Source organism: Anolis carolinensis, chromosome 1 (genome assembly GCF_035594765.1).
Source record: "Anolis carolinensis isolate JA03-04 chromosome 1, rAnoCar3.1.pri, whole genome shotgun sequence".
In the NCBI taxonomy this organism is placed as follows: domain Eukaryota; kingdom Metazoa; phylum Chordata; class Lepidosauria; order Squamata; family Dactyloidae; genus Anolis; species Anolis carolinensis.
Window position 1 is genome coordinate 64,024,523 of NC_085841.1, and position 16,408 is coordinate 64,040,930.

At 37.4% G+C, this 16,408-nt stretch overlaps 1 protein-coding gene across 1 annotated transcript; it reads left to right on the forward strand.

The window, feature by feature from the left end:
- The first annotated feature begins 131 nt into the window (after positions 1-131).
- On the forward strand, positions 132-15,352 carry arv1 (ARV1 homolog, fatty acid homeostasis modulator). Its single transcript, XM_003215822.4, has 5 exons — positions 132-357; positions 7,931-8,050; positions 9,473-9,626; positions 11,456-11,680; positions 14,913-15,352. Exons 1-5 carry the CDS (start codon positions 259-261, stop codon positions 15,017-15,019), a joined length of 705 nt encoding a protein of 234 aa, XP_003215870.1. The 5' UTR covers positions 132-258; the 3' UTR covers positions 15,020-15,352.
- Positions 15,353-16,408: the final 1,056 nt, after the last annotated feature.

Sequence of the window (16,408 nt, forward strand, 5' to 3'; positions counted from 1 at the left end):
GCGCTCCCACCGCCCTCAGAGAGCGAAGGCGCGCGTCGCTTTCTGGGAAATGTAGTCTCAGTACCAGATAGGTCCCCAAGCCCCTGTGAGTCACGGAACTACAAATACCAGGATGCTCCGCGGCTTGTCCTTACTTCCCTCGGTACCCTCCCTGCCTCTGGTGGAGGAACCCGGAAGGGGACGAGGCAAGGCTCCAGAAAGGGGGAGACGCGCCGTTTCCGTGGTAACAGGATTGTGGCCTGCTTCCCAGCCTAAGAGATGGAGGAGCCTCGTGTGTACAGGTGCATTGAGTGCAACCAGAAGGCGGCGGAGCTGTATAAGGACTACCAGCGCGGCGTGGTGCGGATCTCCATCTGCGTGAGTTTTGGGAGAAGACGGGGAAACCCAGGAAGGAAGCATCCCAAGGAGGCCTATAGGCCTGACTTGGCTTTTCCTATTTCTAGAGCCCCTTCCAGCAGAATAAAATTCCACATTTTCTGCTTTGAACTGGGTTATTTATTTATTTATTTATTTATTATTTACTCTATTTGTATCCCACCTTTCTCTACCCCGAAGGGGACTCAAGGCGGCTTTACATATGGCAACTATTTGATGCTTTTAGGCAACAGAAAATTAAATACATTTACGTTAAAATTTAAAAACTAAGAGTTAAAAAGCACATTAAAACATATACATATTGTAATTACTGTTAAAATCACACTATCCATAATAATAACTTGTGGGTCATGATATTAATGTGACCAACCGTTCATTCCTAGAGCAGTTTGGAAATGGAAAGCACATGAGAGTTTCGTAAATGTTTTGCTGGAAATAGTATGAAAAAATATAAGGGCTGGAAATACAGCCTTAATTGTTTTATTTTGCTTTGGTTGTGCATAGTTACTAGCCATTAAGAAGGTAGGGTCTGTGAGGGTGAAAATTAGATATCTCATTTATAAGTCGTGGTTTGAGCATTGGACTACCGATGCCACTACACTGCAGAATTAATATAGTTTGTCACAGCTTTAACTGTCATGGCTTGGTGTTATGGAATCATGGGAGTTATTGTTAAAGATATGTAAAACTACAGTTCCCACAATTATGCCATGGCAGTTAAAGTGGGTATCAAACTGCATTAATTCTACAGGGTAGATGCACCCTATATGACGGGCGACAAGGGTCTGAATCTGGGCAAATCACACACTTTCAGCCCCAGAAAGCCCCATTATAGAGTCACCTTAGGGTTACTATAATTTTGAAACATCTTGAAAGCACAGAATAAAATTATTTGCAAAACTCCTTCTCTTTCACTTTTCTGTATTAGACAGAACCATCCCCTTCTGTGCCACAGAATACCCCAGCCTGCATCAGTGTTCCTTATATGGCAGTGTGGACTCAGATAACCCAGTTCATAGCAGATATTGTGGGATTTTCTGCCTTGATATTTTGGGTTATATGGCTGTGCAGAAGGGCCCTAGTACAGCATTGTGGAGCTGCAGATGTGAGTGTGAATTTCATGGGGTTTTCTTAAGCAAGGTGTGTATTCGAGGGGTGTTTTGCCAGTTCAGGTCAAGACAAAAAATATAAATTGCAGCTGAACATTTAAGAAAACAGAAATAATATGATGATTTACATAACTTGAAGGTTGGTAGATGATAAAGGCATTGAAATAGTTTCAAAACGTTCCATATTTTGGTTCAGACATTGCTCAGTATGGAGGCTTCAGTCAATTTCCGGTTGGAAATAGGCAACCTTCTCAAGCCTCCTCTATTTAATGTTTTGTCTGTTTATAATATGTTGTTTTGTTACTGAAGAGTATATGTGTTCTTTGGTGTGCAGTTTTCTTAGCTCTATGTATTTGAGGTAGTGGGAGGGGCTGCAGCCATGTGATCAGTTCAGGAAGTGTTTAGAATGCAGTTTTAAGAGGATTACAGTTGAGGAATAACTCTTGAGGCTTGAGTCCGTTGGAAGTGGACAGTTTTGAAAGAGTTGTACAGAGCAGTGCAGTTTTGAAGAGGCTGATAAAGACTGAAAGTTAAAGACACAAACCAAAATGTTTTAAAGTTTAAATTGACAAGAAAGGTGCCTGTATTTTTAAATGCATGAAGTTGTGAGCAAAACAATCATGTTATTTTAAAGAAGACTACTTGAATTTTTTCTCCTGAGAGCATGAAATAGAAACAAGATGTCTATAAAGAATAGATGATTTTGAATACTAATTAACACTTCTGAAAGATCTGCTAAACAAATAAATGCATGTGGATTCCATTTCTTTTCTTGACAGATATAAAGATTATGGTTTTCCCAGTCGGTCATGGTCAAGGTTTGTGATCCTTACAGGTCATAATCCTACATATGATTATATGGCCAGTGAATAACCAATAGGCAACAGGTAATGGTCTCTAACAAGATCATGCTTATCCAATAGACTATTCAATAGGTTATGATCCTAACAGGTCATCTTCCAGACAGCCCCTATATCCCAGGATCTGATCTGCTTTCAACTGGATTATATGAGTCCGCACTGCCAGATAATCTGAGATAAATAGAAAGCCTGGGATCAGATCCTGAGATATAGGGCCTATCTGGAAGGGCCTCAAGAAATCAGAAGAATAATAGTGGTGGAATTAATTCAGTTTGACACCATTTTCACAGTCATGGCTCAGTGCTGGGGAATCATGGGATTTGTAGTTTCATACAGCCTTTAGTCTTCTCTGCCAAGGAGTTCTGGTGCCTAAGCAAGCCAGAAGCATAGCAGTCAAAGCAATGTCAAATTGAATTAATTCTACAGTGTAGGTGCATCCTAGGCCTTGGAAGGACAGTTACAAAGGAACTAGACAATTTCTGTCACCAAATATTGAAATTAGAATTGTCTGAGCCATTGTATTTACTACCATATTTCTATGTATGGCTGTCATAACTGGATGGTGGAGAACACTGGTAGCAATAAAATCAACTACAGTAGAGTTCCTGTTATCCGACCTTCGTATTATCCGACATGCCAGGCCAGCCCTTTGGAGAAGCCCGGTGCATGTTGCTAGGCAGCAACGCACACGGGCTTCCCTAAACCGAGTGCTCACCGTAGGGACGAGCCTTGTCCCTGCGGCGAGCACTCGGCCCTTTGGAGGTGCCCCATGCATATTGCTAGGCAGCAACACGCACTGAGCTTCCCTAAACCAGCTTGCCGGGAGGGATAATAGGGCCTCCCTATTATCTGTCAGTTTCAGTTATCCGACATTCGGCCCTCCCGTTTATGTTGAATAACCGGAACCTACTGTATTTTGAAAGGTTGGTGCTTGGAGGGGACCCCTTAAAATAAAAATAAGTGTGTCCCACTGCAAATCAGGCTTGAGCAATCCCTAGAAGCCAAGATGACCATATCATGAGAACACACGACTCATTAGAAAAGACAGTGATTTTTTAAAGGAAGAAGACAGTAGGAAAAAAAAGGAAGAGTGCAGTTTTTGATAGATACTCAATCAGGGAAGCAATAGTATGGAGTCTGCAAGACCTGAGCAGGGCTTTGGTGGTCGGAGTGACTTGGAGGTCTCTCCTTCGTGGGGTCACTATAAATCAAAGTCAACTTGAAGGCAGTTAGCAACAACAACAAACTTGGTATTTATTGGTAATCTCCCATCCAACTACTAATAAGGACTGACCTTACTTAGGTTTCAAGATCAGGTGGGAACTTATCCAGGGCAAAGCTTTCCAGACATCTCATGCTGCTGACACATTTTTAGACATGCATCATTTCACAACACAGTTATTCAGTTTTACTAGCAAACTGGAAGTTAAACCAACCTCTTATGAGATATTAAGCATTAAGGAAATGTATGGAGACATGACATATCTCATGAAAACCTTTCATTTTTATATATTTTAAAATATATGATCTGTAAAATAATAACATACATTTCCAAGATTTTTGTCATCATTTCTTGTTACATTCATCTACATACACACTGCAGCCAACACACAAATGTGTTGTGACGCACAGTTTAGAAAGCTCTACACTGTGGTATTTGGGGTATTGGTGAGGTGTGGGGGGTGTCAGGCAAGGGATTTTGCAGGGTATCTAAAGGGATAAGGGACAGGGTGCAATTTAACAGGGAGGAAATAAGAATTATATAAAGAACATGCAGGTTATGTCAGGGAAGGCTAGTCCAGACTTCTTGGTAGAATAACATGTCCAGGAGGCAGAAAGTTTGCAATGTTATGAATGGATGTTATTAGTTAATTTGTTAATTTATTGTCATAGATAGGGAGGAGTGCTTACCCAATGCACACTGGTCTAGGAGAGGGAAGTGTTCCCATTTGCTGCTCTGCCTTAAGTAACAAGCTGTTCGGGGTTAGCACTAATGCTATAATGGTCCATATTGCATATAAAAATGATGTAAAGTTTTAAAGTAATTGAATCTTGGAATATCTAAATACCCAATTAGGGTACTGTTGTCACTAAATTAAAACTAATTTTCCTTGATTTCAGTGGAATTTAAGAGCTAGAAAATGTGCTTGGTATGGCAACTGAGGGTAATATCCTTCAATGCAGCCTTACTTCTGCATCTGATTCCAGAGCAAGTTGATGTCAGAACCATAATATTATTCTATTCACACAGTTGGTTCTGTAGATGATGAGGACTATGTTTGTGTACGTGAAAGAGTGAATATTCTGTGATGATGATGGGAACTTCATTCCCCTTTCCCCATCCCCAGTATAGAAGTGATCTGGATAATCTGGAAAATTTTTGGGATAAATGCAATTCTGTCTGGATAGGATTAAATGTACATGTGACTTAGTAAGAATAGATAAAAAAGAATGTGATAATTAATTTTGATAAGTGGGGGGTTTGATAAGTGAGTTTTAGGTAACATTATCTGATATTAAAGTTCCAATTAAAAGATTTGGTTCATTTCTGAATAAATGATTGCATTTATTGTGAAGATAAAATGTAAATATGTGTCATCCTTGAGTTTTAAATTACATTCTTGCATTTTATCAATATTTTTCAACACAGGCCTTCTAATTTCAAAATGGCTGATTTCACACTATATTTTACAGATTTTTTGCTTATCTTTATGATTATGCTTTGATGCTGTATAAACTATTGGCTTACTGATTTTTTCTTTTAATTTTGTTCAAGCTTTCTCCTACTTCAACTTTATGTTTATAATCCCAGTGTATTTTCTGACTCCTTAACTTCAGTGAAGTATATATTTTTGCCTTTTGTTTTTCTTTACTATTTCATTATTAAATTCATGAGTTTTCTGTCAAATCTAGTCACTCCCCATTTCTTAAAAAAGCAACCAGGAAAACAAGAAGGATTATATCTGAATTTCAAATTGTAGTACAGTAGAGTCTCACTTATCCAACCTTCGCTTATCCAACGTTCTGTATTATCCAACGCAGTCTGCCTTCTAGTAGTCAATATTTTTGTAGTCTGTTTTTCAATACATTGCAACGTTTTGGTGCTAAATTCGTAAATACAGTAATTATTACATAACATTATTGTGTATTGAACTGCTTTTTCTGTCCATTTGTTGTAAAGCATGATGTTTTGGTGCTTAATTTGTAAAATCATAACGTAATTTGACATTTAATAGGCTTTTCCTTAATCCCTCCTTATTATCCAACATTTTCGCTTATCCAACGTTCTGCCGGCCGGTTTATGTTAGATAAGTACTGTACCTAGAAGCACATTGTCATTTACAAGACAATTTGTTGAGGATTTGAAGGGTTTGTGGCCAACTAAGGTCCAGAAAAATTACTCTTGGACCTTGTTACAATTAACTAATTTGGCATTTATCCCCATTTTGTTGATACTCCCAACCTGCTGTCCACTACACAGTCACACTTCAGAGATACAACATGTAGTAATCATAGGGCAATATATTTTACATCAGCTTGTAACAACAATAATACATCCTGACTCATATGTTGCCATGAAAGAGCTGTTCAACATGAAAGAGAGCCATTACCTACTCTCCTGTCTTGCTAATGACCGTTTACAACTAGTACAACTCTCGGCAGCCATTCTTCTATTATTTATTTATTTATTTATTTATTTATTTATTTACAGCATTTATATTCCGCCCTTCTCACCTCGAAGGGGACTCAGGGCAGATCACATTGCACACATAAAGGCAAACATTCAATGCCATAACATAGAACAGAGACAGAGACAAGACGCAGGCACGGGCAGGCCTTGAACTCATGACCTCTTGATGCAGCTGGCTTGCTTTCCAGCCTGCACCACAGTGAATTATCACCTCCAAAGCCCTAAACAGTTTGGGACCCACCTACCTTTGTGACTGCATTTCCCCCTATGAACCTGCACGGTCTCTTCGCTCGTCAGGGGAGGCCCTCCTCTCGCTCCCACCACCCTCGCAGTCGCGGTTGGTGGGGACGAGAGAGAGGGCCTTCTTCATCATGGCCCCCGGGCTCTGGAACTCTCTCCCCAGGGAGCTCAGGCAGGCCCCTACCCTCCTTACTTTTCGGAAGAGCCTGAAAACTTGGCTCTTCCAGCAGGCCTGTGGCGACTGATCTCCATAGTAAAGGATCAACCTGTTGCCTGTTTTATCTTTATTGCACTTCATTTCTTTAGCCGGCAATAGTTTCCTTGTGTACGCCTTCCCCAGCACTTTAATGGGAACAATAGCTCTGGTATTTCTCTCTCCCTGATTGTAACTGACACTATTTGTACTTTTTGGCCCAGTTCTTTTTGGAGCCAACCCAAGATTTTATCAGTATATTTATTGTATGTGACCTCATTTGTTTATGGTTTGTTTTATTGTTGATTTACTTGTTTTATTGTTATGTTTTTATATTGTCTGATGCCTGGGCTTGGCCCCATGTAAGCCACCCCAAGTCCCTTCGGGGAGATGGGGCGGGGTATAAAAATAAAATTATTATAATATTATTATTATTACTTTTGGCATGAAGTATACTAGAAACTTGCTCTGCAGGTGACTAGAATTAAAATTTTGGACATGACTAGCAACCTGGTGGCTGTATTTGTGGATTTCAAGCAATCGGTGTCATGAACTGTTACACTATCCCATAAATGGGTGTGCCATCAACCCATATAAGGGCAACAGTAGACTTGTGGATTAATTTTATAAGGTCCTTTCCTAAATGAACAATGGAAACAGAATTGGAAGAGATTACAAAGGCCAACCAGTCCAATCCCCTTCCATACAAAGAATATTCAATCAAATCACTTATTACAGATAGGCATTTAGCTTCCACTTAAAAACCTCTAGAGAAGGAAACTCCACTACTCTCCAAGGCTGTGTAGTCTACTGTCGAACAGCTCTTACAATCAGGAAATTCTTTCTAATATTTAGGTGGAATCTCTTTTGCTAGCTAATATTTATTTCTCTCATCTTTCCACTAAAGAATAACACGCAACACCATATTCAAACACGAAGTTTTCCTTTCCATCGTTGCAGCATAGCCTCCTGATGAGCTGTGACTGGTATAAGTCTGGAATCCATCAGCGCTTACTGCTCCCTGCTGTTGAAGAGCCTGATCATATTTTCATGGGTCTTTTGGATCATCTTGTAAACCACATGGCTCTGTTCCTATTTAATATATAGTATGTAGTTAATTCTAAAATACCAGTCTTCTGCTAATATATGATGAAATTTAATTGCAAGTTTAAATGAATAAAAATGTATAATAATAGCAATAAGATTTTGTAAAATTTGAGCACATTCCCTGAAGTTAGGCTTTTCAATGTGTATATGTATTTTTGTCTGCAGAAACTCTGAGTGAAACTTGAAACTTGCTTGCTGTATAGGCAAAACTTTCCAGTGAGAATTAAATAAGATATTGAACGGACTATTTGAGGCTATTTTTAGGGCATTATGGGTTGTTTCAAGAACTTTAATGAGCATTTTAAATATTACAATTGGGTTTTTTTTAAACTTGTTTTTGCTCTCTTATTTTCAGAAATCCTGTCAGAAACCAGTGGACAAATATATAGAATATGATCCTGTTATCATCTTAATTAATGCTATCTTATGCAAAGCTCAGGCTTACAGGCATATTTTATTCAATACAGAGATAAGTGTAAGTTCCAAGTTTTTTTTTTGTCCTCATTTACTGAATGTACCGGTACTTAGATCTTGTCACAAGCCGACAAGGCAAAATGAGAATACTGAGTTTTGAGTTGATTTTTGTTACTTTTCCATATTTTTGCTTCTTCTCTCTAATATTTACTTGTTTCCCTGTTCTAATGACAATGTCTTGTTCTTTTCAGAAAATGAGAGATCTTAAATCCCTGCTGTGCTTATATAACATACTAATGGAATGAATAATTGAGTTTTCTCTTGAATGGGACAGGAAGCAGGAGTGTTTTGAAAATAGTTCCATGTTTAAAAAGCTTGCTTATCTAATACTGGTTGTCCTGTGTCAATAGTTATTTTATATAATAATAATAATAATAATAATAATAATAATAATAATAATAATAATAATAGAGGTGAGAAAGAGATGGGGCATTTTATGCACAGAGTTAGCACCTCATCCCCAAGTTTTATATTATTCTATTTTTTTATTTCCTCATGTGGGAGAAAAAAATGAGCTTCTTGCATAATGTCAAGTGCAGCTGATTTTCCTTTTAAAAAACAGAGTTTTTTTGGTGTTGCATATACCATCCTTCAGTCTGGTCATATTTCAATATGGCTTCTACTTTGTGAATGAGAGTGTTATGGCCATGATGCTCACAGGCCTGAATAGATGCATCAGCTAGGTGTGCTTATTTTCAGCTTTGGCTGTTATGCCAGCTGTGCCTCTTCCCAGAGCTGGAGGATCTAAAGATGGCAGTACGTACACTAGTAACCTCAAGACTGGACTTCTGCAGTGCGCTCTACATTGGACTGTCTCTGTTCCAAGTTCAGGAACTTCAGCTAGTTCAAAACATGACAGCCAGTTTGGTCACTGGATCATCTAGGAGTGATCATATCACATCAATATCCACTGGCTGTCAGCTAGTTTCCAGGCAAGGTGCAAAGTGAAGGTCTTTAATTTAAAGCCCTGTGTGAGTTGGATTCAGGAAACCTACAGAACTCTTTTTCCTGTATAATCTGCCTCATATGCTCAGGTGCCCTGGAGGACACTTAATGTAAGTCAGCCACAACTAGACTGACAACTGTTCTCCAGGGAACCTTGTCTTGACAATGAAATCACCTGTTGGAAGAGATAGGACAACAGGATATGCTGTCCAAGCTCAAAACAGTGCTTAAAACTAATCTCTTCTAACAGGCTTATCCAGATAATTTTAAAATTATTAATTGTAGAAGTTGGGGTTAAGTGGTTTTATTATTATTCAATTCTATATGCTTTTATTGATTTATATAATCCTTTAACTATGTTACATGTTTTATACATTGGAAAGGTGGGTGAAAAAAAGAAAATTTGTTGTTGTCATTCATGATAAAAGATTTTGAATGAATTGCCTCCTTCTGATGCTAGCTGTTTTTCATACTGCAGATTCATGGCAAGCTCTGCATATTTTGTTTGCTCTGTGAAGCTTATCTCCGGTGGTTGCAACTACAGGGTTCAAGCCAAAGTCCTGATCCTGATGACTTAATTAGATATGCCAAAGAATGGGATTTTTATCGAATGTTTGCAATAGCATCTGTGGGTAAGAGTAAATAGTTCCTAGATATTCTATCTAGTCTTTTAAAAGTCAGTATTTTCAAAGATAAAACTGGCATTGCAATTTTAGTAGAAAAAAATGTATTATTAGATTTTTTAAATTTTATCTCACTGAATTTGTTTGTGTGATGCAAAGCTGTCAAAACATCAGAGACGTTCATTGTCTGAATGGGCATGCTAGTGGAAATAGTATTGCAGGACTTTAATTTCCCAACAAAGTATATTGCTGTGAACCTTTTCTAGCACAGTATTTTGAACCTGGGCCCATTTCAAATTATTGGCAAGTTATAAGCCTCATGGTCACCTTTACAAAAAGACTTATCAAAAAGTTATATTTTATAATTTACTGGAACCCTGAAGTTTACCAATCAGATCCAGATGTGAAATTGTGACTTGAGCTGAAGCCAATTACATGTTGTGTCCAATATACTGAGAAGGTATGCAAATAGCAATATCTATAACTATATCTACATTAGTATAGTTCAAAGATTCACAGACAACAAAGAGTTCCATAAACACAAAACAGTTGAAAGCCCACAGTGAAATTATTTTAGAGATGACCAAAATTGTGAAGGAGAAATGATAGCAAATCCAACTGGATGTAGGCTAGAAGCTGTTGAGCAGCAGAGAGCCTTCTTTTCTGCAACCGTTATGCTCATACAGACTAGACCATTAAGGCTTTTTCAAGCAGTGAGAGGCATTCTGTGTTAGACAGCTACCAGTCTGTAACTATTATTTCAGTCTCGGGAAAGATATTTCATCCTTTAGCTCCCAAATTTCTTGGATGAAATTGATTGTAGACCATTTTTGGTTTAGTTCAAGCATAGTTTGAGAATGAAAACACTTTTGGTTCTTATGGCGGGTGCTTGATGTTTAAGAACTAGCCTGGGGGAGTGACTTAACTAGGCAAGAAATAGACAAACAATCAGTCCAGAGAAGAAAAATGACAGTGGGTACAAAACCTGACACAATAAATAAATAAATAAATATAAATTAAAATAAAATAAAATAGTGATGTGATAGCAGGTGCTTTTTTGGATGGGATGTGCTTCTATTAATCAGATTTGCAACATGAGAGTGCTCCAGAGGATAATTTATCTCTTTAGTATTCATGTGGCAATTATGTTTTTGCTTAGCTTTGTCTGATATTCTGACTGTTGAACCTAGCTATGGATGTACAGTAGAGTCTCACTTATCCAAGCTTCACTTATCCAATGTTCTGTATTATCCAAGGCAGTCTGCCTTTTAGTAGTCAATGTTTTTGTAGTAAATGTTGCAATGTTTTGGTGCTAAATTCGTAAATACAGTAATTACTACATAACATTACTATGTATTGAACTGCTTTTTCTGTCAATTTGTTGAAAAACATGATATTTTGGTGCTTAATTTATAAAATCATAATGTAATTTTATGTTTAATAGGCTTTTTTCTTAATCCCTCCTTATTATCCAACATTTTCACTTATCCAATGTTCTGCTGGCTCGTTTATCTTGCATAAGTGAGACTCTACTGTATATACCAGGCCATTCCCTTGCAAAACTAAAATTTTGGTTACTGCCTTTTAATGTGTTTAATAGTTTAAGAATTGACTCCACCTTTATCAATTTGCCTACATCCCAGAATGCTAGTTTCCACATTTAATTCAATTCATGATCTACTCCTTTCCATGTAACCTATTGAAATACTCCATGGGAGTGTATGTAGTAAAATGCCAAAAATGACATCTTGTTTACTATTTATTTATTTAAGAACCCCTTTTGGGTGTCAGTTATTTCTCTAAAATGGCTTGTTCCTACCTATTTCTATCTCTTTCAGAACAAGCTGCCTTTTTGACTGGTATCTTCAGTACTCTGTGGTTAGCAAAATCAGTAGCTCTGAGAACCAAAGAAGATCTCACCTTTCTTCTGAAAGCATTGCTATTATCTAGCTATGGAAAACTTCTACTGATTCCAGCTGTTATTTGGGAACATGACTATACTCACTTGAGTCTCAAGCTCATTAAAGTTTTTGTCTTGACATCAAACTCTCAAGCAATTAGAGGTATTTTTCTAATTGTATTCTGCTAGTGTAATAAAGCTGTTAAGTAGGTCAGGGTTGCATATATTCATTTAGGCCTAGTGCATAGCTGCCAACAGTTTCAGAGCTTTACCTGTGTGCAACAGAGATAGGCTTTCCATCATTGAGGTATAAAATATTAAAGAAGGAATGTTTACATTGTTTTAATACATTTTATCTTTATAACTGCATTTTATTCTTTTTTTAAATTGTGTTTTGAGTTGTTTTAATACTATGAATTATTTAATCTTATTTTAAATGTTAGCTTTTGTTGTCTTTAGATGAACTGTTCTTTTTAAATTATAAGCTGCCTTTGGGCAGAAAGGTGGGATAAAGGTAAATGTAGCACAAAAAAACTTAATTTAGTGAGTTGAAACTTTCATACAGAGAGATGAAATGCCTGCCATTAGACATATATAGATGTAAAATGTATATAGTACACCAAAACAGCAAATACTAAAGGCATAATCTGGTTGAATTTACATTGTGGGACAAACACAGAGTTGTAAAAATATAGAAATAGTGATGTCTTGAGGAATTTTTTTAGTTTTGTGACTGAAAAAAATGGAAAGTTGGGAAAATGAGAAATACTGTATATGCAACATGTGCAATATATCCTTCTGAATTATCAAATATATCCTTCTGAATTATCACAATAAAATTGTTCATAGCTTAGCATGTAAACTTCTAATTTTTGGCATAAAAAAGAGCAAATTGCCGATTAATGCACTGAATGCTACTTAATATAACGTATATCTTAAATGTTGACTTCTGAGAACTAAGGAATGAATAAAAACAGAAAACAGAAGTTTGGTAATGAACAACAATATTTGAACATAACCAGTCACTGTCTTAAGGAGTAAGTAAGCTGAATATTTGAATATAAACTTGAACTCAGTGTTGAAAAGTCTGAACTCTTCCTTCAGCATACAAGTAATGAAGCACTCTCACCATATATTTCAATCATTAAGATGCAGAAATGGATTTGAGATTTGTTTTACATGTCTGATGTATATGTAGGAACTATTTTTTTCTGATTCTGTAGACAAGCTTGCATCAAAAACTTTTTACTGTGTAATTTCTGGCATTTCAAGTAAGTAAAGTCTTACTTTAAAAAGCATTTCACTAACTCCTTAAATATAAGATGCTTCATTTTTTTTCCTGCTTCATAGTACTTCCCCTTTTTGTTTGGAATTTGTTTATTTTGGTTTTGGAATGTTAATAAATTCCAGATCTGGTCTAGATGCTCTCTGTTTAGACTTAAAGACCCTCTACTGAGTGTTTAAGAAAGACAGAGAAAATCACTTTTGGTTCCAGTGGGATCCAATTGTCTTAATAGTTCTCTGCATATTTTCTGCTAATATCTTTGCATGCTTATTGTGTGAGACATCTGTGTTTCCTCAACTGCATACATTCAGATGTCAATGCTACTTATGTATCCAATCTTTTGTAAGCTTATGGAACAGCAGCTTCTATTGTAATGAAGTATTTACATTTATTGACAGCAAAGGGTTATGTTTCATCTTGCAAATCTGAATTATCAACCTTAGATCCTTTCCCCAAAGTTCAAGGTTTTTCTGACTTCTTGTAAGATTTTGTAAGCCTTAATTTTAAAATAGCATAAACTACCTTAAAATGGAATTTAAAAATATTATCAGTGAACAACCATAGCCTTGTTATCACTTGTCTTACAAACAAAAAGGACTGAAAGTATAAATAACTGCTCATGAACATCAATCTCAATTGTGTTGAATTAAGGAAAACTTCCTACATGTGCCATTTGTGGCCCCATCTACACTGCCATATACAATCCAGATTATCTGATTTGAACTGGATTATATGGCAGTGTAGACTAATACAATCCAGTTCAAATCAGATAATCTGGATTTTATATGACTGTGTAGATGGGGCCTGTGATTTTATGATTAGGGGTATCAAACAGTTGCGAAATGTAAAGTTGATTTTAGCTGCCTTTTTAACTGATGAGTTCATTAAATGTAAAGCTTTTTTTAAAAGAAGTTAATACAGGTGCCTTTTCCAATAGACAAGGAAGTTTTATGAAGCAACTCCAGCATCTAAAGCCCTGTTTTGCTCCTGTCTCATTTTGTTGCCAGCAGTTTCACAAATCCTCCTCAACACAATAGGAGGGTGTTAACAAAACCACCCTCAGAGCCCGTTTGGAGACATATTAGAGCAGGGTGTCAAATTCATTTTCATTGAGGGCCACATCAGCCTTATGGTTGCCTTCAAAGGGCCATTGGATGAAGAATCTGTGGATACAGGAGGCCACTATAAAATTTATTTAGTAGTCAGTACTCTTTAGTTTTTACCCAGTTTGGATCCCCAGATTTTATTGAACAACAACTCCCATCTCTTTTGATTATTTGCCATGTGGACTTGGGATAATTGGAATTGAAGCCCAACAGCACTTGTGGCTCCGGGGTTGGGGGAAAAATTAAGGACATTTTAAAGTTAAACATCATATTCACAAACCTTATTGCTAAATGCAACCCCCCAATTTTCCTGACTGAACTGAAGCTATCCAGATATTACTGTATCACAATTCTAATCAGCACTAATCATAATGTCTAATGATGAGGAATACAGGAGTTGTAGTTCAGTTTATGGGAAAAGATATGGCAGGCCAGATTTGGCCCACTTGTCTTGAGTTTGACATCTGTGTATTAGAGCAACACCAGCATCTAGGATCTTGCAGATTCACTGAATGCTTGCACCAGTGCATTCACTGAAACAGGGTTTTCCATGGTTTTCTACCTCTGCCTCTGAGGGACATTTAGTGAAGCACATGCTGTTCTCTTAGTAGCCTCTCTCTCCATTGGAGGGGGCATCTATTTCCACTGCAGTCAGTGATTGTTTGGTCTCCTTCCTAGGGATCATGCAATACTTCCTTAATCTGATTTATAAAAGCTATTGCTCACAATTAAAAGGAAAGGCCACCTTGAGTCATACACCCAAATCAAAATAACATTGAAAAATAAACAAAAAATCTGAACTTTTTTGCTTTGTTTATAGATATTACTTTTACTGACATTCTGATTTGCTGGTTTAATATTTCATTGTTTAACATTGCCTACGTAAGTGTCAATATTGTGTAAGTATTATTTATAGCACTCAGTTACTAATTGCAAGTACATATTAGTTATCCTTGTGGAAAATTATTTGGAATATTACCTACCTGTTTTTCTCTCTTTTGCAGTTACCTTGAATACAAGCCGAAAACTCTGTATGGTGGCCATATTGAATGGATTAATTTTGGAAAATGGTTTCAGTTATTTGATCCAGAGGATAGGATGGAATGTTTGAGATGTTCCTGTTGTATTACACTAATGGTGGAAATGCTTGATAACGCAAAGAAAAACAGACTTTCCCACAGTTTACTACATGCTGATTATAAATGCACTGACAACATAATCCTAAATGTACATAGGATTTTTCATACTGAACAGAAGATAATATGAGAAGAATCGAAAAACCCAGGAAATATAGGTATGAAGCACTGATATTTATTTTTTATAACATTCTTTAATACCCTTGGGTTGCCAAAATGGTCAGAGTGGTGCTACTGGTCCCCAAGGCAGCTCAGATCCATTTTTATACATTACCATTTTGTACTTTACATTAAAAAGAAAAAAGAAACTTGGTTACCTGTGTTATTATGATGAAAAAGAAGAAAATTCATACACCAAGGGAATACAAAATGCTATTCTTATCAGACATAGAAACACCATTAAGTATTATTGTTACATTTATACTTTTACATTGATCGAGACACAAAGTGGCTCATAACATTCAAAATCCCCACCATAATAATAATAATAATAATAATAATAATAATAATAATAAAACTTTATTTATACCCCGCCACCATCTCCCCAATGGGGACTCAGGGCGGCTTACATGGGGCCGCACCCAAAACAATACAATGTAAACAGCATATAAAAGAACAGCACAACACAATACAATAAACAATACAGTAATATCCATTACAAAATAAAACAAGGAGACAATAAAAACAAGGGCAGACCACATGAACATTAAGTTAAAACTCGGGGTGAGAAAGACATAAAAATAACAACCGCAGCGAACAGGGTCATAAGGGAGTGGGGTATTCTGGAGGATAGATATTAGGGGGAGCAACGGAAAAGAAATATAAAATGGTTACTCTCCAAAAGCGCAGCGAAAGAGCCATGTTTTCAAGTCTTTCTTGAAGGCTGCTAGTGTGGGGGCTTGCCTAATCTCCGCGGGCAGAGAATTCCACAATCGGGGGGCCACAGCAGAAAAGGCCCTCTCCCTTGTTCCCACAAGGCGGGTCTGGGATATCGGGAGTGGGGTCAGGAAAGCTTCCCCTGATGAGCGAAGGGATCGTGTAGGCTTGTGGTAAGAGATACGGTCACGAAGGTAGGTGAGTCCCAAACCGTTTAGGGCTTTATATGTGATGGTATACACCTTGAATTGGGACCGGAAAATAAAAGGCAGCCAGTGGAGCTCCTTGAACAGGGGAGTAGATCTCTCCCTGTAACTCGCCCCCGTAATTAACCTGGCAGCCGAGCGCTGGACCAATTGTAGTTTCCGGGCCGTCTTCAAGGGAAGCCCCACGTAGAGCGCATTACAGTAGTCCAGTCTAGAGGTAACTAAGGCATGCACCACCGTGGTCAAGTCAGACTTCACGAGGTATGGTTGCAGTTGGCGCAC

Excerpts from the sequence above, each read along its gene's own strand:
- arv1 (XM_003215822.4), top strand. The coding sequence starts at position 259 with ATGGAGGAGCCTCGTGTGTACAGGTGCATTGAGTGCAACCAGAAGGCG. Across the intron at positions 9,627-11,455 it reads GTTTGCAATAGCATCTGTGG|AACAAGCTGCCTTTTTGACT; the intron begins GTAAGAGTAAAT and ends TATCTCTTTCAG. Across the intron at positions 11,681-14,912 it reads AAACTCTCAAGCAATTAGAG|TTACCTTGAATACAAGCCGA; the intron begins GTATTTTTCTAA and ends TCTCTTTTGCAG.